At 43.3% G+C, this 22634-nt stretch overlaps 1 protein-coding gene across 1 annotated transcript in view; it reads right to left on the bottom strand.

The window, feature by feature from the left end:
* Positions 1-22634, bottom strand: part of FBXO9 (F-box protein 9) — a 53763-nt gene that overhangs the window by 3237 nt on the left and 27892 nt on the right. Inside the window, exons 5-10 of the mRNA XM_056565730.1 lie at positions 20921-21020; positions 19707-19837; positions 13179-13293; positions 5896-6014; positions 2384-2474; positions 2181-2276 (exon numbers count right to left, since the gene is read on the bottom strand). Of these exons, the coding sequence (XP_056421705.1) occupies positions 2181-2276; positions 2384-2474; positions 5896-6014; positions 13179-13293; positions 19707-19837; positions 20921-21020 (652 nt within the window). The remainder of the gene's footprint in view (positions 1-2180; positions 2277-2383; positions 2475-5895; positions 6015-13178; positions 13294-19706; positions 19838-20920; positions 21021-22634) is intronic.

Genomic DNA, 22634 nt, shown 5'->3' with positions numbered 1-22634 from the left:
TAAAGAAAGCAGTCTCATAGAGAAAACCTTTCTATGAGCCAGGAAAATATTAACGCTCACATTCTGGGGGAACACAAGCCATCTATGTATAATACAGACATACATCTGAATGGCTGCCATTTAAAGGAAAATTCTAGTTCAGAAGTTTTTTGTGCCATTATGTCTGGGCTGCTAGCATCTAAAACAACAAAATGGACTGAACTGCTGGCTCAATGCAAAACACTACCACTCAGCCCATCACTAGCCAAAGCAGTACATCGCTGTAGCCAGCCATTTGCTGATCAGCAGTGTGATGCATTGATCACAGGCAACCAGGAAGAAATCAATAGCAGAGGACTGGAGCAGCAATTATAGGGCACAGAGGGAGCGGCGGCAGGAGACTCCAGTTTGTTGTTTTAGATGCTGGAAGCCTGGTCCTAATTGCGCAAAAAACTTGCTTGCTAAAGGTTTGCTGGGGGCGTTACGAGATAAAAATATACACATATCAACTGCTGATAAAGGGTCGATGGTTCAAGTTACCAGCTTTTCAGCTATTTTGAGCTTATTTCGTGTTGTGGCTCCTACAGAAAAAGTAAAATCAACGTGGTCCCTGAACAAACAACCTCATCCAGTCCGTTATACTGAAATTAATATATCAGATACATTGGTAGTAGAGCTGTTACTTACATAGAACTATGGATCAGCAGACACTGACAGATCCAATTGACTGATATAACTTTAAAGTGTGCCTGTCGTTAACAAAAACTTTTATTTAATGTAGATAATACCATTATTTGTAATATACATTGGTTAAAAGTGTGTATATTTTTGTCCCCACAGCTATTGTCTGTGTGTCTCTGTGAGGAGTCCAAACACAGGAAGTGTGGAAGGGCAAGCGGGGCTCTGCGCGTCTGAGGGCAAGCGGGGCTCTGCGCGTCTGAGGGCAAGCGGGGCTCTGCGCGTCTGAGGGCAAGCGGGGCTCTGCGCGTCTGAGGGCAAGCGGGGCTCTGCGCGTCTGAGGGCAAGCGGGGCTCTGCGCGTCTGAGGGCAAGCGGGGCTCTGCGCGTCTGAGGGCAAGCGGGGCTCTGCGCGTCTGAGGGCAAGCGGGGCTCTGCGCGTCTGAGGGCAAGCAGGGCTCCGTACACTGAGGCTCTATGACACGCTCCTGGCTTACACAGCACAATGATTGACAAACCATGAGCCTGCACAGAGCCCTGCTTGTCCCTTCCACACATTCTGTATTTGGTCTCCTCACAGACACACACAGGCAATAGCTGCATGGACAGAATTTTTTCACCCAAAAATATGTATAACTGTTTTAATTAATTTATATTACAAATCTACATATAACAGTATTATTTACATTATATCAAAAGTTTTTGTTAAAGGGGTTATCCACCATAAGGTGATTTTAGTACTTAACTGGCAGACAGTAATGGACATGCTTAGGAAGGATCTGCGCTTGTCTTGGGGCTAAATGGCTTTGTTGTGAGATTACCAGAACACTGTGGCTAGCTGTTTGTGAACTGGTATTTCCTGTTTGACTTTTCTTTTTTTGACTACAAATCCCACAATTCCATCCTCCTCCCTCCCACACATCAGCCCCCCCCCCCCCCCCCCCCCCACTGAAACATAAATGAGCTGCATTCATTCAAATCAGTGTGGTTTTCAATCAGGGTGCCTACAGCTGTTGCAGATTGATCTCTCCCCCGCCAAGCGATCGCTCCACCCATTGAAGCAGACAGGCTCCCTGTCATCAGCTGACTAGTGAGTCAGGTCTTGGCCGCATTGCAAGCTGGGAAAAATCTGAGACAACAGTCATTTTGTATGCTGGTAAAAATAAATATTGGAGTGAAAATCACAGAAGAATTGTGAGAATTCACACACAGATACTATATTATGAACTACACTAACTTTACAGCCTCTGTAGCATAGTCAAATAAAAAAAAATCCTGGAATACCCCTTAATGGCAGGTAAATTTAAATGTCTGGCATATTTATTTTCTTATATTCCTGGAAATTGAGCTATATTAAATTGCATGAGTTCTAAAAATCTATACATTTGTGTTCCATTGTTTTAATGGGAGAAACAGTAATGTATACAGCACTACTTTTGCCTTCATAAACAAAAGAAATATGCAGCAGAGATTCTAAAACAAATGGGAACAAAGAGTTGTTATAAAATGTGCAATAAAACTTACCGTGAATTATTTGTCCTTAAGCGAGGTACAATTGTTTGGGGCTCCTCTGGGGTGGTAAGCATAATAATGTGGCCATCAGGGAAAAATCTCATATACCTATAGAATATATATTCACAGGTAAATAGATTAAAGGAGGGAGACATTAGGTTAACAACAAATAAAATAAATGAATAATTAAATAAAAATGTCACAGAGAAAAGTACCTGTAATATTCTACTTGATGCCAAGCTCGGTAAAAACCATCCAAAGACTGCTCTCCTTGGCGGATATATGTTGTCTTGCTAATATACACACCTGTAAACAAATATTTCACAAATCAGCAACAGTTTTAAAAATAAATAAAAACTCCAACTAGTTCATCATTTAAATCAGTACTGAAATGATGAGTACTGTGGTGCAGTAAAACTTACTCCCCTATCCAAAAGGACATGCCCCCTCCATGTATCTCTATGGGAGATACCCGAATGCTGTTTCTCTGGCCCTACCAGAGAGATCCATGGAGGTGGCATGTCGGTCACCGAATCGTGCAGGGGTCGGCATGCTCCCTTCTGGTCGGGGTGCAGTGCAGAAGATAGCAGGGGGGGGGGGTCCGACCGCTGGGATCCTTTGGATAGGGCATAAGTTAACCCCTTAGACGCAGCCCATTTTGGCCTTAAGGACACAATTTTATTTTAGCGTTTTTGTTTTTTTCTCCTCGCCTTCAAAAAATCATAACTCTTTTATATTTTCATCCACAGACTAGTATGAGGGCTTGTTTTTTTGCGCGACCAGTTGTCCGTTGTAATGCCATCCCTCACTTTAGCATAAAATGTATGGCACAACCCAAAAAATACTATTTGTGTGGTGAAATTAAAAAGAAAACCGCAATTTTGCTAATTTTGGAAGGTTTCGTTTTCACGCCGTACAATTTACGGTAAAAATGACGTGTGTTCTTTATTCTTTGGGTCAATATGATTAAAATGATACCAATGATAACATACTTTTCTATTACTGTTGCGCTTAAAAAAAATTGCAACTTTTTAACCAAATTAGTACGTTTAAAACCCCCCTTTTTTGAAGATCTATAACTTTTTCATTTTTCCGCATAAGCGGTGGTATGAGGGCTCATTTTTTGCGCCGTGATCTGTACTTTTTATTGATACCATATTTGCTTATATAAAACTTTGAATCCATTTTTTTATTAATTTTTTGGGAATCAAATGTTATAAAAAAAAAAAGCAGCTATTTTGGACTTTTTTTTTTTTTTTTACGTTCACGTACGGTATCATTAACATTTTATTTTAATAGTTCAGATATTTACACATGCGGCGATACAAAATATGTATATAAAATATTTTTTTAACACTTTTTGGGGGTGAAATAGGGAAAATGGGACAATTTATGTTTTATTGGGGGAGGGTTTTTTTCACATTTTATTTTTTTACTTTTATTTTTACACTTTAATAGTCCCCATAGGGGACTATTTATAGCAATCATTCAATTGCTAATACTGTTCAATGCTATGTATAGGACATAGCACTGATCAGTGTTATCGGTCATCTTCTGCTCTGGTGTGCGGGAAGGCAGATCAGAGCAGAAGACGCCGGGAAGGCAGCGGAGCCAGGTGAGGGGACCTCCGTCTGCCGTGCTGGATGATCGGATCACCGCAGCAGCGCTGCGGGCGATCCGATAATCCATTTTAATGACCAGGATGCTGCAGATGCTGTGATATGTATTGATCACGGATTCTGAGGGGTTAAAATTGCTTTAGGTTTTCATTTACTAGCCATAACTACATTTTTTTCAACTACAGAGCCATATGAGGGCTGCTTTTTTACACCATTTACTGTACATTAAAATGTACATGTTATCTTTGTCAGGTCGGTATCATCATAGAGATACCCAATTTGTATAGTTTTCATCATGTTGTACTACTTTTAAAAAAGTTTGAACTTAAAAGAAAAACAAATTACTTTAAATCTCTATATTCTGACCCACTTTTTTTTTAGTGTTCCATTATGGAGCTGTGTAGAGGCTCATTTTTTACACAGCGGTCTGTGCTCATTTTGAACATGTGCAGGATCAACATGTATATACAGTCAGGTCTGTGCTATTTGAAGAAGAAATTCTGAACACTAATGCACACCTATTACCTGTTGCACATTTCTCTATTGGAGCTACTATGTGGTCTTAATACAGAGCAAAGACCTGACATGACTGCAGATAAGCCACACTGTGTAAATATAGTAAATAGATGCGAAACTACATTCTTATTGTAGCTCTGTCCATCAGTATGCTTTACACAGCAGGTCTGCCATTTGTTGGCTGCTTGCATCAACACAAGTCCAGCAAGACATTTTGGAGTGCTGATTTTCCAGAAAAAGGGCCTAGGATTGTTACTAAAAAAGACAACCATCATTGAGAACATTGGGCAGGAATCAATGTATACTTTTATAATATACTGTCTGGTTTTGCCCATAACAACCAATCACAGTTCAGCTTAAAGGAAAATGGTCACCTGTTCACCCACACTAAACACAATACACTGGGTTATAGTCCAGGTGAACAGGAGACCGATGCAGGCTCTCTGAATAATATAGTTACCTGCAGTTCGCGCCCGGTCCCTCTGAAGATTCTCATGTTGCTGCACTGAATTGATCGCTGGAGGTGGGCCCGCCGCCTTGATTTGAGTATTCATGTTCTTTGGTCACATGAGCGCTTGTGCCTACTGAGCACTCACATAACCAGCGACCATGAACACTCAAATCCAGCCGGCGGGCCCACCTCCAGCACACAATTCAACACAGAAAGAAGAGGACCGGGCACCGGACTGCAGGCATGTATATTATTCAGATAGCCCACATCAGTCTCCTGTTCACCAGCACTATAACCCGGTGTATTGTGTTTAGTGTGGGTTAACGGGTGACAGTTTTCCTTTAAAAGCAGTAAGTATTTATTTATCCCCCCCCCCCCCCCCACTAAGCCAGGAAACAGTATTGTATAATACTTTATTTTTCTGGAAAACATGGACTGTCAGAAGTACAAGACAACCACTAATGCTTACTTACTACTGAAATAAATGTAGATACTGGTATAATATCAGTGTGCACGTTTACTGGGGGGGAGGGGGGGGGGAGCTGGACGATAGCTAAATACTGTAGAAGCAGGGGTGTAGCTATCGAGGTAGCAGTCGCACCGGGGCCCTGGTGTCTAAGGGGGCCCCATAGCACATCTTCCCCATAAGACACCAGTATTATATTTGGCATATAGGGGCCCTGTTGCAGATTTTGCATTGGGGCCCAGAAGCTACATGCATAGTAGGCTTGAGCTAACAAGAATGCCACAACATTAAAGGGGTATTCCTGGCAAAAACATGTTATCCCCTATCCAAAGCACAGCTACCACGCCCCCTCCCATAGACATGAATGGAGGGGGCGTAGAGTGACGTCAAGGTTTTCGAAACTGGAGACGCAGCTCCCGCATAGAATACAGGTGCTGCAGGGAGATCGCGCGGGGTCCCAGCGGCGGGCCCCCCGTGATCAGACATCTTATCCCCTATGCTTTGGATAGGGGATAAAATGATTTTGCCCGGAATACCACTTTAACAATATAATATGGTAGATAAAGTTGATCACAAGTGGCTCCATTAAACAAAAGTAAATGAAAACTAATTCAATGTGCACATTTAAAGTTGGCACAACAAATCTAGATTACTAAGCTGAAACCAAACACATACCATCAAACCGGACCCTTGGCCTTTCTAGAAACATCTGCCTCCAAGTAATATATGGTACCAGCTTCACACAGCTTCGACCCCAGACTTTCAAGCATGCCAAACGCCATATCTCTGGATCCCTGCATTATAAAAATAAAATATAGCTGAGTGTTCAGATAGAATAGAAAATAATCATGAAAGGCAATAAAAGTAAAATAATTATAATCACAAGAATATACAATCTGAAACAAGCAAACTTTTGCATTATAAATGAAAGATAAAAAACTTTGTAGGTAATGCTGTATTTTTCTAAAAAAAAAAAATATATATATATATATATATATATATATATATATATATATATATATATATATATATATATATCATAAAAACCAACACCTCTAACCAACAACTACCACCAACAACTCTATATAATCATACTAATCACTCTAAAAATCTATATATTAATCCATTAAAACAATTTGGGCTTAATTATTAATAATAAAAGCCATGACCGATCAACTTTTATAACAGGTCCTAATACATCCAAATGGGTTCCATTGACTCATAATGGACACCGATCAATGGTGGGGACAAAAAATTATTGTTGCTAAAGAAGTTTAAGAATGCATGGGATAGGCATAAGGCTATCCTTCATCTACAGTCATATGCAACAGTTTAGGCATCCCTGACAATTTCCATGATTTTCATTTATAAATAATTGGGTGTTCAGATCAGCAAATTCATTTTGAGCGGTCAAATATCTGAAAGACACAGTAATATTTTAGTAGTGAAAGGAGGTTTACTGGAGAAACAGAAAATGTGCAATCTGTAGACAGGTTAATAAACGTGGGCACCCCAACAGAAACATTACATTAATATTTAGATGAGCCTCATTTAGCAGAAATGATGGCCTCTAAATGCTTCCTATAGCCTGTAAGGAGAGTCTGGATTCTGGATGAAGGGATTTTGGACCTCCTCCTTCCAGCTCCAGTTCAGGTAGATTTAATGGTTGCCAAGCATGGACAGCCCACTTTAAAGGGGTACTCCGGTGGAAAACAAATGTATTCAAATCCACTGGTGTCAAAAAGTTATACAGATTTGTAAATTACTTCTATTTAACAAACCTAATCCTCCCAGTACTTATCAGCTGCTTTATGCTCCAGAGGAAGTTGTGTAGTTTTTTTCCAGTCTGACCAAAGTGCTCTTTGCTGATACATCTGTCCGTGTAAGGAACTGTCCAAAGTAGAAGCAAATCCCCTTAGCAAGTCTGGACAGTTCCTGACACTGACAGCAGAGAGCACTGTGGTCAGACTGGAAAGAACTACAAAACTTTTAACGTAGTATACAGCAGCTGATAAGTACTGGAAGGATTACGATTTTTAATTTACAAATTGTTTAACTTTCTGGCAACAGTTGATTTAAAAAAAAAAAATTTCCACCAGGGTACTCCTTTAAATCACTTCACAGATTTTCAATGATATTCTGGTCTGGGGACTGAGATGGCCATTCCAGAACATTGTACTTGTTCCTCTACATAAATGCCAGAGTAGATTTTGAGCACTGTTTTGGGTTATTGTCTTGTTGAAATATCCAGCCCAACATAATTTCAATTTGTGACTGATTCCTCTACATTATTCTTAAAGGGGTACTCTGGCCCTAATACATCTTATCCCGCCACTGGGGACCCCTGCAATCTGTCATTGCGCACCCACGTTTGTGAGCTCTCCGCAGCGCTGGAGGCTTTGAGTGTGTAGCGTGACGACCACGGGGCCGGAGTATCGTGACTTATAGATCACTCACAGAGGAGTGATCTACTGAAACCCTTAATTTCCCATATATCCCAAAACTTTATTACTTCAAATTTGACACCACAAACAACAGAAAGGGCTAAAAATTATGTGCTAACTTCTCCATGCATGTAACTGTTTATCAGAATATGGATCTACAGACCTCATAGTAGTATAAGTGATGCACCACCGTGGGTATCTGCAGTATACCACAGGCAGGCAGGCAGTAAAGAGAAATCATTATATAACAAACTCTAAATCTCAGCCCCCCTCGACGTGTTTTGCTACTTGCGTAGCTTTGTCAAGAGGACAACTTTGATCGTGGCGTCTAAAGGGTTAATGTCAGGCAGCGGCCCAATCGGCCGTGCCTGGCATCAGCCGTGGGTACTGGCTGCCCATAGCAACCGGGACCCACTGGGTTTAAACCATTCTCCAGGTTTAACCCCTTAAGGGGTTTTTCCGTTTTTGCACTTTTGTTTTTTGCTCCTTGCCTTTAAAAATTCATAACTCTTTCAATTTTGCACCTAAAAATCCATATGATTGCTTATTTTTTGCGCCACCAATTCTACTTCGTAATGACATTAGTCATTTTGCCCAAAAATCTACGGTGAAACGGGAAAAAAAATCATTGTGAGACAAAATTGAAAAAAAAAACCGTTTCTACGTAGTAAATTTTTCGGTAAAAATGACACCTTATCTTTATTTTGTAGGTTCATACGATTAAAATGATACCCTACTAATATAGGTTTGATTTTGTCGTACTTCTGGAAAAAATCATAACTTCATGCATGAAAATTAATATGTTTAAAATAGTCATATTCTGACCCCTATAAAACTTTTTTATTTTTCCGCGTACGGGACAGTATTAGGGCTCATTTTTTGTGCCGTGATCTCAAGTTTTTAACGGTACCATTTTTGCATTGATAGGACTTATTGATCGCTTTTTATTCATTTTTTCATGATATAAAAAGTGACCAAAAATGCACTATTTTGGACTTTGGAATTTTTTTTCGCGCACGCCATTGACCAAGCGGTTTAATTAAAAATATATTTTTATAACTCAGACATTTCCGCACGCGGCGATACCATATATGTAATTTTTATTTACACTTTTTTTTTTTTTTTTTTTATGGGAAAGGGGGGGTGATTCAAACTTTTAATAGGGAAGAGGTTAAATGATCTTTATTCACTTTTTTTTGCAGTGTTATAGCTCCCATAGGGACCTATAACACTGCACACACTGATCTTTTATATTAATCACTGGTTTCTCATAGGAAACCTGTGATCGATGATTCTGCCGCTTGACTGCTCATGCCTGGATCTCAGGCACTGAGCAGTCATTCAGCGATCGGACAGCGAGGAGGCAGGTAGGGACCCTCCGGCTGTCCTGTAAGCTGTTCGGGATGCCGTGATTTCGCCGCAGCTATCCCGAACAGCCCACTGAGCTAACCGGCACTTTTTACTTTCACTTTTAGCCGCGTGGCTCAGCTTTGAGCGCGCGGCTAAAGGGTTAATAGCGCGCAGGACCGCGATCAGTGCCGCGTGCTATTAGCGGCCGGTCCCGGCTTCACTATGACGCTGGGCCCGCCGTGATATGATGCGGGGTCACCGCGGGACCCCGCGTTATATCACGGGAGCGGGACCAAGGACGTACTCATATGTCCTTGGTCTTTAAGAGGTTAAACCCGTTAAACTGGACCAGGGAGTACAGGTATGTCCTGAGTCCTTAAGGATTGGGGATACAGGCGTCCCCAAGAGGTTAAAGCACAACTGTCACAAATTTTCGCTCCCATAAACCAATCCCAGGTTGACAAAGTTGTTAATTACAACTAAGGTATATCTTTTGCTGCTTTCTAGCAGCTTTGATCCAGCTTAAAAATGCTTGATATTATGGTCAGCAACAGTCGGATAGGCGTGGCTATGCCCTGCAGCTGCAACACCTATTATCTGTATATCAGCGCTGGGACCGCTGTGTGATTGACACACAGGTCCCAGCACATAGGCCCCTTATCTGCCATCAGGGAAGCTCTAGTATAGCAGATGAATCTCCGCTAATGCGGTAAAACGGCAGTCATGGTATTTCTGGCATTAATACTTTAGATTAAAAATAAAAAGTATGCCTGCCATTGTAATGACTAATTACACGTTTTCATGCTGACACGTCTGCTTTAACCCCCTCAAGGCCCATTTTCACCTTAAGAAGCCAATTTTATTTTTGCGTTTTTGTTTTTTCCTCCTTGCCTTCTAAAATTCATAATTCTTATATTTCCATTCCCAGACCCATATGAGTGCTTGTTTTTTTGCGTGACCAGCTGTACTTTGTAATGACATCACTCATTTTACCCTAAAATGTATGGTAAACCACCCAAAAAATTTTGTGTAAGGAAATTTAAACCCAAATCATAATTTAGCAAATTTGGGGGGTTTCGTTTTCGCGCTGTACACTTTACGGCAAAAAATACATGTTTTCTTTATTCATTGGGTCAATACGATTAAAATGATACCCATGGTTACATACATTTCTATTACTGTACTGCTTTTAAAAAATCTGAAACTTTTTTTTTTTTTTATTATTTTTTTTTTTTTACAAAATCAGTACGTTTAAAATTGCCCTATTTTGACCACCTCTAACTTTCTTATTTTTCCGTATTCAGGGATGTGTATGGGCTAATTTTTTTGTGCCATGATCGGTAGTTTGTTTTGGTAGCAGATTTGTGTATATGTGACCTTTTGATCCCTTTTTATAAAAATTTTTTTTTTGCAGTTTGATGTGACCAAAAAGCAGAAATTTGTAACTTTAACTTATTTTTTTTTTTACGTTTACGCCGTTCGCCGTAGGGGATCATTAACATAATATTTTTATAGTTCGGACATTTACGCACGCAACGATACCAAATATGTTTATTATTTATCTTTTTTTTACGCTTTTACGTATTATTATGGGGAAAAGGGTGATTTAAAACTTTATTGGGGTAGGGGATTTTTCTAATTTTTTTAAAACTTTTTTTTACATTTATTTTACACTTTTTTAGTCCCCATAGGGGACTATTTATAGCAATCATTAGATTGCTAATATTTTTCAGTGCTATGATTAGGGCATAGCACTGATCAGTATTATCGGTGATCTTCTGCTCTGGTCTGCTGGAAGGAAGATCAGTGCAGAAGACCCCGGGAGACAGACGGAGGCAGGTAAGGGGACCTCCGTCCGCCTTCTTGGCTGATCTGTTCCCCGCGGCAGTGCCGTGGGCGATCAGATCAGCCATTATAAGTGCCGCACTGCCGCAGATGCCGTGATCTGTCTTGATCACGGCACCTGAGGGATTAATGGCAGACATCAGCGCGATCGTTGATGTCCACCATTACCAGTGGGTCCGCAGCTGCTGACAGCCACCGGCAAAGAAGAGAGCGTGGAAATGTACGGCGCTGTGCACTAACAGGTGCTATGCAGCGCTGTACATTTACGGTGCATGTCCTTAAGGGGTTGTCCAAGAATTTAAAAAAAAAAAACAGGCTTTTTTTCTATCAAAGATTTCTCCCTGTCTGTCTCCACTTTGGGTGTGGTTTTACAACTTGGCTCCATTCATTTCAATGGAACTGAGCTGCAGAACCACACCCAACCTGGAGACAGAAAGGGAGAGGTCTTTGAAAGAAAAAAAAGGCCTGTCTTTTTATTATTGGACAACCCCTTTAAGGATCATTCATAAGCCATGTGTTCTAATCCCACAGAAGAGCCATCGTAGCACAAGTTGATGATACAGTTAACACTGACTAATAGAAAGGTGTCAAAACACGTAATGCACTGCAGCTTCCAGCATACCAGACAAAGTAGCCGTCTGCAAAGACATCAACAAAAACATCTAAGCATCAGAACTGTACCATGAAGCAATACAAGAAGGCAGCATGTGTGCTTCTTACCTGGATGTATACACTGTGGGAACAAGGTTAGCTAGTAGAAACAGTTTGATTCTGTGGGCTCTGCTGGGAAATGTTGAGTCCTGGCATTTATGTAGATATTCTGTTGACATGTACCACTGCAAACATTGTTGCAGATCAAGTACATGCCTTCATGGAATGAGTATTTCCTAATGGCAGCAGTCTCTTTCAGCAGGAGAATGCAAAAATTGTTTAGGAATGCTTTGAGGAACATGGCAAAGGGTTCAAGGTGTTGACTTACCCTACACAATATTAGGCAGGAAGTTTTATGGTTACAGTTGATTGATGTGCATTTTTGCCTAGTGCTAACTAGAGCTGGGCGGTATGACCAAATATGTGTATCAGTGTTTTTGTAACTTATGGCAGTTGCACGGTACATAACGGTATTTCTACCCCCACCCTCCCAAATCATGTGACCCTAGCACTAGCACTCTATACTGTACGCTGTTATCCCTATGTCTGGGCTGCAAAAGATAAACAAAATAAACTTTAACGCAACTTCCTACATAGGCGTCACGCTCTTCCTGGGGACGGGAACGTCGGCGAGCTGTCAGCCTATCACCGGCCGCAGCGATGTCCCGCCTCAGCCAGTGATAGGCTGAGCCCACTTTCATGTAAGAAGCCGGTCGGCTTCTTACACGACAGTGCACTCAAACTATCACCGGCCGAGGCGGAACATCGCTGCGGCCGGTGATAGGCTGACGGCTCTCTGATGTTCCCGTCCCCAGGAAGCAGGTCCGGACCGACGGGGGAATGTAGGAAGGTGCGTTAAAGTTTATTTTGTTTATCTTTTGCAGCCTGGGCATAGGGATACAGCGTACAGTATAGAGTTCCAGCGCCGGCGGCCCGCAACAAACAGGAGGACAAGGAGGGCAGTGCTTGCGGGTGACATGTGAGTAATACCCCGATGGGGACAGCACAACGCTGTGCTGCTAATTAATTTGGGGGGCAGAACAGCGCTCGTGGGTCACATATGATTAGTTCCCCTATATGGGGACAGCGCAGCACTGGGTTGATAATTCATTCATTCCCAAGGGGCCCGACCGGTATTGCGGTATGGGAAAAATTGATATCAAGCAGCACAAAAATTTCGGTATATGGTATGAACCGGTATACCGCCCAGTCCTAGTGCTAACCAAAAAAAACAACTATGGCTTACAAGTGAATAATAATTATAAATTATTCTGACAATGGTATCTGTCAAAGTTAAAAAAAAATTACTTTTATTGATACAAATTTTGAAAAGTGGTGAGGAAAGTACACATTGTCCTCAGGGATTGGTTTAAGACTAAACAGAGAGAAAGAAGAAAAGAAAGAAAGGAAATGGTGCAAGCCTTGGTGAAAATCTACTTCTGATTATAGCAAATGCAGGTTTTCTTTCTGACTTTGGACAGTGTAAAATGCGCCAAACTTAAGAGGCACACATCTTTTAAAACATTTGGTATACATCACTATATATTTTCTTAGATTTTGTAGAAAATGCAAGTCATAGTAAATGTGGGCTTTATTTTTTATTGTCAAAGAATGTCTAAAATATTTTGCAACCTTTGCAAGTTGATAACATGTTCTAGAATGGTGTACCTTGCACAAATATAAAAGCCCTTGCAGACCAATGAAAGTTGTTCTAATGATCGGAGATCAAGCTCACTGGAAACCACCCAGCGGAAAATATACATCAGTACCTCCATAGGGAGCTCTAAAACACAAAAAAAGAAGTTATCACTTTCTATGTAAGACTATTTTCTATCCATCAAGCAATCTTAGGCATTAACCAGACCACACTGAACAGTAGACTTAAATGTAAAGAAGAAATTTCCCCTGAAATCAAACAAATGATCCAAAAATATATGCTAGTGTTGTTCTTTTCTCTCAAGTTTTTATAACTTATAAATTTAGTGATTCACTAATTTTAAAGCGGAATTCACATAGTGCAGATCTGTTGAAACATATCTGGGACTGTTTCATACATCTGAAAGGACGTAGCAGACTACTAGTGCTGCAAACACAACCTCATTCAGATAAATGGAACAGATTCTCAGTAGTAAAAATTACTGCACAAATCTGCCACATGTAATTTGACCCGTTTCTACCCATTATTTTAAAGTGTCAACAAGAAATAAGGTATGTTCGAAAATCTAGACAATTTGGACATTTTTCACCAAATTTATGGGACAAATATGCATGGAATACACCCTTTGAGACACAAATCAGGAAATTAAAGGAGATTTTTGTACTTACTGTAAAATCTCTTTCTCATAGCCTTCATTGGGGGACACCTATACTGATGGGGTATATGCTCTTGCCACTAGGAGGCACTAAAACTAGGGAAAAAAGTCAGCTCCTCCCTGGCAGAATATACCCACCCACTGGAAGGGAGGTAATCAGTTTTGTCACAGAAGCCAACAAAGATATATGTCCGAAGGACCCTAGAAAAGAACCCTAGAACTAGAAAAGAGTATCCGGACAAAAAAAATAAAAAAATGAAGAAATGGGTGGGTGCTGTGTCCCCCAATGAAGGCTACGAGAATGAGATTTTACAGAAAGTACAAAAATCTTCTTTTCTCAGTCGCTCTTCATTGTGGGACACCTATACTGATGGGACATAAAGCAGTCCCTTAGGGTGGAAATAATCACCAGAGAAAGGGAATCAGTCCTGAGACCGAACCCACTCAACCATAAGGTCTGGGGACGAGACCCCAGGCCAGAGAAAACCGCGGCCTAGAAACAGAGCTCCCGGAAGATCCCCCGTCCATGGAAGCCAAAAGGAAGGGACAGTCCTTCGCAGAGACTCTAAACCTACGGTCCTCAGAGAGACAAGAAAAAGTTGACTAGGAAACCAGAGGGATCGGAACCATCCCGGAAGGAGGTAGGAATCAACTCTACGGAATAAAGAACCAGGCAAAGGGCTAGCCCAGCTGGGAAACAAAAATGGCACAACAAAAGAACCCCACCTAGAGTCAACCGATAAAAGAGAGCAATGCACGCCTAAGCAGCAGGCGAGCACTGGAGGCGGAGGCCCGAAACTCACCGGAAAAAAAGAGATGGAAACTGGCTCTAGAGAAGCATAGTGCGGAAGATCGAAGATCTGAACATCTGCAGACCCAAAACTCCTATCCAGGAGCCCACCGCGAGCACCTGGGAGGACATAGCTCAACTGGTGTAATCTTGAAGACAAGAACGCCCTACATCTCGAGCGAACATGGATCACAAAAGGAGAAGATTGAAGGGAACAATGGCGGAATGTCCAGAAAAGGGGCATCCTGGAACACCAGAGTGACAGACAGGGGAGCTGGAGATTCCTGAGACGCCTGGAAGACTGACACGGAAGTATAAACATTCAAGAAAGGAGCGGAAGACCCTGAAAAGGAGTATCCCGGAACATTGGAGTGGCCAACATGAGAATTGGAGGTTCCAGAGTCTCCTGAAAGACTTACACTTGAAGGGTAAGAAAACCCAACGTCCACGAAACGCTCCAGGTGACAAACATCCGTGCTGAGACAGAAGAAAACCCGGTACAGAAAGACCACCCCATAAATGGGATCGCGGAGAAGTCTGGTCAGGACCGCTACACATGCCCGAGACCTCAACCGTCACTAAGGTCCAAAGCACCAGGAGGGCCGACCTAGAAAAGAAGGTACTCCACAGGATCCTTGGATAGTGTCCAAGACAAGGAGACCAACCGGTCCTGGGCCCCAGCGGTCCAGAGCACTCCGAAAGCAACAACCTGTCAGGATGGGTGTGGAGGGGGAACAAAAGGGAACCCCGGCTGGGACTCCCAGGCTCTGGGCACAGGAAGGTTAGTCTAGAAGACTGTGGTGTCATTGTAGCGCAACTGACACCGTCAAAGGGAAGGAGGTAAACATCCTACCAGGGAGATTGTACCCAGGGGGGAGGAGAACAATGGCAGTACCCAAACGACAGACGGTGGCTAGACCAGCTGTTGCCAAGCCACACATGATAGCAGAAACCCCTCCAACAGAGGAGAGTGCCAAGGCAGCATGTGCAGCAATAGATAACCAAGAAACAGGAAGAGACCCAGGCTGCAATAGTGGGCAGTAAGCACACAGGCAGAGACAGCGAAAGGTTCTTCTAAATGCTCTCAGCGAAAAACAAGGGCTCAGACAGATATCCCACTTTATAGGTGATTGCTCCATCTCAGTAGTAGAAAGTGACCAGCGAAATAGTCCCCCTAGTGGAGGGGAAAACAAGGGGTGGTCGAGATGAAACTCAGGCCTGACCATGCCAAGCCCCCTGATCCCTGTACCCCTGTGGAAGGGGGATTGTCAAAGTTCCCCAGGCACTGAAGGAGCAGGGACATGCCACCCTGCGGCAATGGACAAAGTACTGGGTGGACATATCCCCCAGGAACTCTGTAAGAACATATCGAGGAGCTAATTTGTGTCCCCAGAGGGATCGGAATCCTGGACACTGGAGCTGGGCAAAGACATGACTACAAACGCAAGGAAGAAGCACACACACAGAGCATCCAACAGCGTTGAGAGGAACACCCCATCGGGGTTAAACCATGGACCAGATGGGCGCCAACGGAGCCAGTCTGGTTGTGTGTAAACCAACCGAGCAAGCGCCTAAGCCACCCTGCACAGGAATCCAAGAAGATACCTGAAGGCATAAAGGGGGGCCCTGAACTGTCTGTGACGCTCCACCAGGCCCCATGCCAGAACAGAGGTGCTCAACTGCCGCAGACCTGTGGAAACAAGACTACAGGAAGGTCCGAGGCACACCCCACCGACAGAAGGGAAGATGGGCTCTACATGCGCCGACACAGACATGGATACCTCACGATAGTAGTGATGAAGCAAGACTGCAGACATAACAGGTTCAATGAACCCACAGAGACACACTTCGTGGTACTTCACATGGAAAGTGAGTGACCAGAATGCTGGCACAGGAGTAGCAGGAAAGGGGGAGGTGATCTGGCGGATCAGAAACCATGCAGACACAGTCTGGCTATATGGCATAGGGGGGCATTGCCACACCGGGTCCCGCATTCAGAACCACACATTGAAAATGGGTTACCAGCCTTCAGCCGTGAGAGCGGCAGGAATGCAGAGAGGGACTTGGTAAAGCAGAAAGCCCTGCGAACCAGTATATGGTGCATTGTATAAAGGCCCATGAAGCAACATGGGATTACCTGCACTTCCGTCCACAGAGTGGGAAGTGTATGGTAGTTGACCCGACGTAGCAGTAAATCAAGCAGACAACCGTCTGGCTGAGCGGATTCCTGAACACACAGGATCACTCCTTCGAACCCTCCCACAGAAAGTGGGGTACTGGTGTGCGGCCGATCCGATGGGCGACCTGGTGGTGCCGGAGACCATGCAGAGGAATGTCTGGCTGACGGGCATCATCCCTGTGCACTTTGCAGGAACCCTCGTCCAGAGTCCACCCAACACAGAAAGGTACCGGGAAAACACTGCCAGCACGTGGCAGCCTAATGGATACAATCCCCGTCACCCTGGGATATCAGGGTAGGCAGGGTGGATTGCATTCCTGTCGTCCTGAAAAGGGTCAATAGGACACATGGGGTCACTTCTTCGGACACCGCACCCTAGCAGTGGGACCGTAACTCCTGAAGGGCGACCTAGAGGTGGGAGAGATCATTAAGATCACTGTCTAGCTTACTGGCACAGGGTCCCATTGTACCTATAGCAACACCCTGCTGGACTCCTCTCATTAGAAGAGGGGTACAGGAACTCCAGCCAAGCACGTGGCAGCCCCATAATGGGAGACTTGTGGTGGCAGAAACCGTGCAGACAACAGTCTGGCTTATCAATAGAGTACTCCCCCAGTCACTGGCCAGTGGTGATAAGGGGACAACAGGCCAGATGAAATAACACTGTGCCCTCTTGTCGCATATGAAGGGACGGGGAGGCCTGGGGCCATGGATAGTATCCCCGGCATCCTGTTAGATCAGAGGAGTCATCGATTGTATCCCCGTCGCCCTGCACAAAATCCATTGTACACGCCGGGCCACTCCTTCGGACACCACTTGTTAGCAGTGGGGAGCCGTACTTCCAGCCGTGGATTCGGCAGACATGTGATGAGTGAATGGTGGCAGAGGAAACCATGCAGACCACTGTCTGTGGTATTGGGTCCAGTCCACGTAGGAACACGTGCTTGAAGACCTTGCACTAGAAGTGGGGGATCCAGCACACTAGCCACATATTCCAAAGACCTATAAAGAACTGTGGGAGAAAATTGATACCACTGAGGTTTCCCAGCACCCTCCAGGAAATAAAGACCACATAGTGGACACTTAATGCCCAAAGACACAAGAGAACGAGACACCTGGGAAAGGCCCTCAGCTAAGGTCAAGGATGCGGATGCATCTGAAGGGGCATCCCACTGGTGTCTCACCCTGGGGAAGGGACTGGAATGCGGCTGTGGGTGTGGCAGACATCTCATGGCAGAAATGCCAAGCACAATATCCCTGAGCTGGCAAAGAGACCTTTGCCTCTTCAAGTAATAAAGCAGGGTGGCGGAAGCAAATAGTATAGCGGCCCCCAAAAATAATATTTAATATATGGTCCCCAGACCGGAAACCCATCAAGATTAAACTGGTAAAAAACAGACATAACAACAGAGGGCTGCAATAACTGTCTGCCACCATAAAGTGAAGCCAAACAAGGGACCAGAAAGTAGGGGCTGCAATCTACTGAATGGCCACAAGAGGGGGGTAAGAACATGGACTGAGAAACAAAAAATTTTTTTTTTTTGTAAATAAAAAGAGCGCAGGAAGCAGTGCGCTGCACAGGAACCAGAGGCCGGAACCTGTCGGACCCCCGGGAGAGAAGGGCCGAGAACTGTGACGGAGCGCCCCCAACCCCTGCAGCATGCCCAGTCACTGGCGAGCAGGAAGCAGCAGAATCATGCGCGCAGTGGGGAGATGCCGGAGCCTATTGGCGGGCCCCGCTGTCCAGGTGCCTGGGAACAAGGTGGGGTAGAGGGGCGGAGCATGAGAGGCGCATAATGGCGCCGATGAAAGGAACGTGAAAGTGCTGGCAGAGAAAAAAAAGGTGGCCAGCAGAGCCGGCTGTCTATATATGTACAGTAGCGCTGTGCGGCAAGAGCTTCAATAAAAAGTGTCAGGGATATCCCCCGACGACAACCCCCAATAATCCTTAGGACTAACCCATGTCAGGGTAAAAGCAGGGGTGGGATAGGTGGGGGTGCATAGTGCTGCTGGTAGCGTGACCGGAGGGCCACGAGGTTGGCCCAGCACAGTCACGTGTAATGGTGGCTGAGGAGCCGGCGTAGGGAAAAGGGAACACAGTATGGAGAGACCCTAGCGGAGTACAGAAGGGGAGGGGGAGGATGTTAGACATACTCACCAACAGACCCCATCTTCTCATACTCACCCAGGTGTCTTCAACCAGCCTATGGCAACGCTGCATCAACTAGGTTAATATAGCGGGGCGAGCAAGGGCAGTGGGGGACCCGGACCCAGGGTACAACCTCCAGGCGCTGGCCGTTGGCGATAAGGAGTTGATGGTCCATACTCTTATGTTCCGTGCCCCTTTGTCGCATATGGGGGAACAGGTAGCGCATTGCTCCTGAACCCTCACCTGAAAAAGGGGAGAAAAAAAAAAAAACTAAAGAGCCCTTACTAGAAAATAATTGCCTCCTACTGACACTAGCTAAAACTGATTACCTTACTTCCAGTGGGCGGGTATGCTGCCAGGGAGGAGACAACTTTTTTTTTCCTAGTGTCTGCGCCTCCTAGTGGCAAGAGCATATACCCAATCAGTATAGGTGTCCCCCAATGAAGAGCAACCGAGAAATATGCAACATGTGAATTACCTTATGTGAATTATTTTTACAGATCATTTACACTGTAGTATACTTTTTTGAATATTTTGAATGTGACTTCTGCCATATGGTCTTTACACTCCAAACACAGTGGCCCCTTTATCCAGTTGGTTGGCGTGTGTGTGTCTGGAGTTAAACTTCCACAACCTACTATTCTGTGCAATAAAATCTTGGCAATGCGACAGCATTTGCTGTATAACAGGTAGTAACACAGCCAAGCCACAGAACGAGAAAGATTTATATATTTAATAATGATTAAAAAAAAACGTGTACACACACCTGAAATATGAGTCTGGCTGACATTGTATTCTGGCTGGCACAATCTAAGTGAGGACTCCTGAAAGGTCAACTGATGCTGGAAGTATGATAATAGGTCAGACATCTTGCTGTCATTGTTGGTGTCATCCATGCTGCAAATAAAAAGAGTACATTTCTTGTGTAATAGCAGCTTATGTGTTGCAGTTACACAAAATGACCCTACTTAAATAGTCAAACAGGATTCAGCCGAAATAAAATTTTACTATGTGTGAATAAAAGGGACACATAATTCACACAATTGTAGCACAAAGTACAAATATAGCTTAATGATCTCTAATGTAATACATAACACTGTTGAAACACTACAGATTTATAGCATCTCAAAACTCTACGAACTATTGCTCAAAATGAGTGTTGCTACAAAGTCTACAGCATTTTCATTTATTTTTTTTACCAAAACCAGAAGTGGATTCAAACCTAATGGGAAATACAATGAAAAGATTTTGTAATGAATTTATCATTGTCTGCACTAGGGGCACACAATTTTTGTGCAAGCCGCCATTTTGAAGAATGTTAAACTTTACACCTTGCTCGCCAAATGGGAAGAGCGCTGTGTAAAGTGGGCGTGGCCTCATACAACTCCCGATTTTTCACAATTTACACTACATAAGTAGCATAAATTGAAGCGTGGATTTCAGAAACATGGCCTGCTTCATTAGGAGACGTACGCCACTTAATAAATCAAGGAAATAGAAAGCAGTGAGCTTTTACATTAAGACCAGCCCTTATACTTTTCCTTATGACTAAATTCACTTCTGGTTTTGGCTTAAAAACCCCATAAAAAATGTCATTGGTTTTCTTGGACTGAAGGCCTATCCTCAGCGTAGGCCATTAATATCTGACTGGTTGAATCTCACCACTCATTCACTGTAGTTGAGAGGCGATAACCCAGCATGGCCACTGCACACTGGACAGAGTCATGCTTTTGGCTCTGTTTACTGTATAATTAGAGGTGCAGCAGCTCTGCCAAACAGGTGATGGATTTGGATTCTGGGTGTCAGCCCCTCACCAAACAAATATTGTTGGCCATCAATAGAGTCACAACAAAGTCCCCTTTAAGGTATAAATATAGTGTTTAAGTCAGGGACTGTATGTAGATACTAGTAGGAAAAAGATACGGATTTGTCTTACTTAATAAAAGAAGGAGTTTGATGTTATGCTTAGTGTGTACATACAAGTTTTTCCCTACTCCATCACCATCTGGGGACAAGTTGTAGTTAATTTTGAACTCAATGTCAGGTACAAGCTGCATAGCTCGGCGGTAAAACTTGATGGCTGCAAAATTAAAGAAAGAAAGAATACAGAATTAGTTTTGGTTAGTATATAGAATTCATTCATACTCCTCTTTTAGCTGGATTGATCATGGCTATAAAGTAATTTTCTCAGATTGGACCACAATATAAAACAAATGTGAAGCAAGACACCTATGATCTGATAACATAACCAGGACCCCCACCAATCACGAGAATAATGGTTCCACAGAGACCCCTGTGTGCACCTGTGGGACTGATTCTTTATTCACAGTATAGAGACTACAGAGTATACTGTAGTACAGTTTGTCATAAAGGATACTGCAAGTTTTACATAGCATGTTGCTGCCATTTAAAGGCAAAAAGTATTCCCTATTTAAGGGACCATTAGGCCAGAAAAAAATATTGGGTTATAAAACCAGTTAACAAAAAATTGGCCCTTTGTTTAAGAAGTGATAAGAAGAAAAGTTATCACCAACAAATGTTAGCAAGATTAACAGGACAAGTGGAAGGTAGTATGACTGCAGTATCAGACTACACAGGGTTTGCTTGCAGTCTGCTACCACTGAGACACCAAGGTCTGCATAGGAGCTGCAGAGAAAGCTTGTTGTAAAGACTTTTAGGAAATCTCAACAATAAAAAAAATCTGGCTGTAAAATGTGAACACAGCCATTTCAGTGATCTATTCAAGTTGTATTTAAGTATACGATAAGAGCAACATACAGAATCATTTTTTTTTATTCGTTTTATTGATATGTGAAAAACCCATCAGTAATAGAAAAATAGGAAAAGGTAGGTAATAAAACAGACATATCAAGAGGTTGCACATCATAAAGTGAATATCACATTGCCAACCAGCATCAATTCACATTGATATAGATAGGTCAGCCAATTAAACAAATAACAAAAGAACATGCACCCATGGGCGCCATGAAAACACAAAAGTAGGTCTACTAGTACATCAGGTCTCATACCTGAACTTCACTCATATAATGGAGGTTGAACAAAAGAAAATAATAATAAAGCACAGTGCCGATGCTGCTGTAAATGTAGAAAAATAGCATATAGTATCTTAAAACATCTGCGGGTCTGTCAAGCCACGGATAGAAGCCATGGAGCATTGGGTAGATGCAGAGGAGCACCAGGGTCCCCACACCTTATCAAATTTAGCTGGGCAGTTCCTACGTCTGTCTATACACCACTTTAGAAAATGGAATAACATAGTTAACCAATTTCTTCCATTTAGAACATGTAGGGTGTCGAGGATCCATCCAATGTAGAGCAATCACCTTTCTGGCCATGAACAAGGACTCCCTGAGAAATGTACGGACATGGTGGGGCCACACCTCCTCATCCAGAATACTGAATAGACAAACAAGGGTGTCAGCCGGGATCGGTGGGGCAACTAGGGAATTTAGCAATTGCACAACTCCCCTAACCCCCCACCCCCCAAAGGATGCCACATAAGAGAAATCCCAAATAAGGTGCCAAAAGTCCGCCCTAGGGGCAGAGCATCTATGGCATGCATCCGAAGACACTCGCCCCATCTGACAAAGACGGAGTGGAGTAATATAACAGTAATGTACAACATACAGTTGGATGAGCTTATTATTGGCAGCTGGAGAAACCAATAGATGGG

The sequence above is a fragment of the Hyla sarda genome, chromosome 3 (assembly GCF_029499605.1).
Source record: "Hyla sarda isolate aHylSar1 chromosome 3, aHylSar1.hap1, whole genome shotgun sequence".
Lineage (NCBI taxonomy): Eukaryota > Metazoa > Chordata > Amphibia > Anura > Hylidae > Hyla > Hyla sarda.
This window is presented reverse-complemented; position numbering and strand designations above follow the sequence as displayed.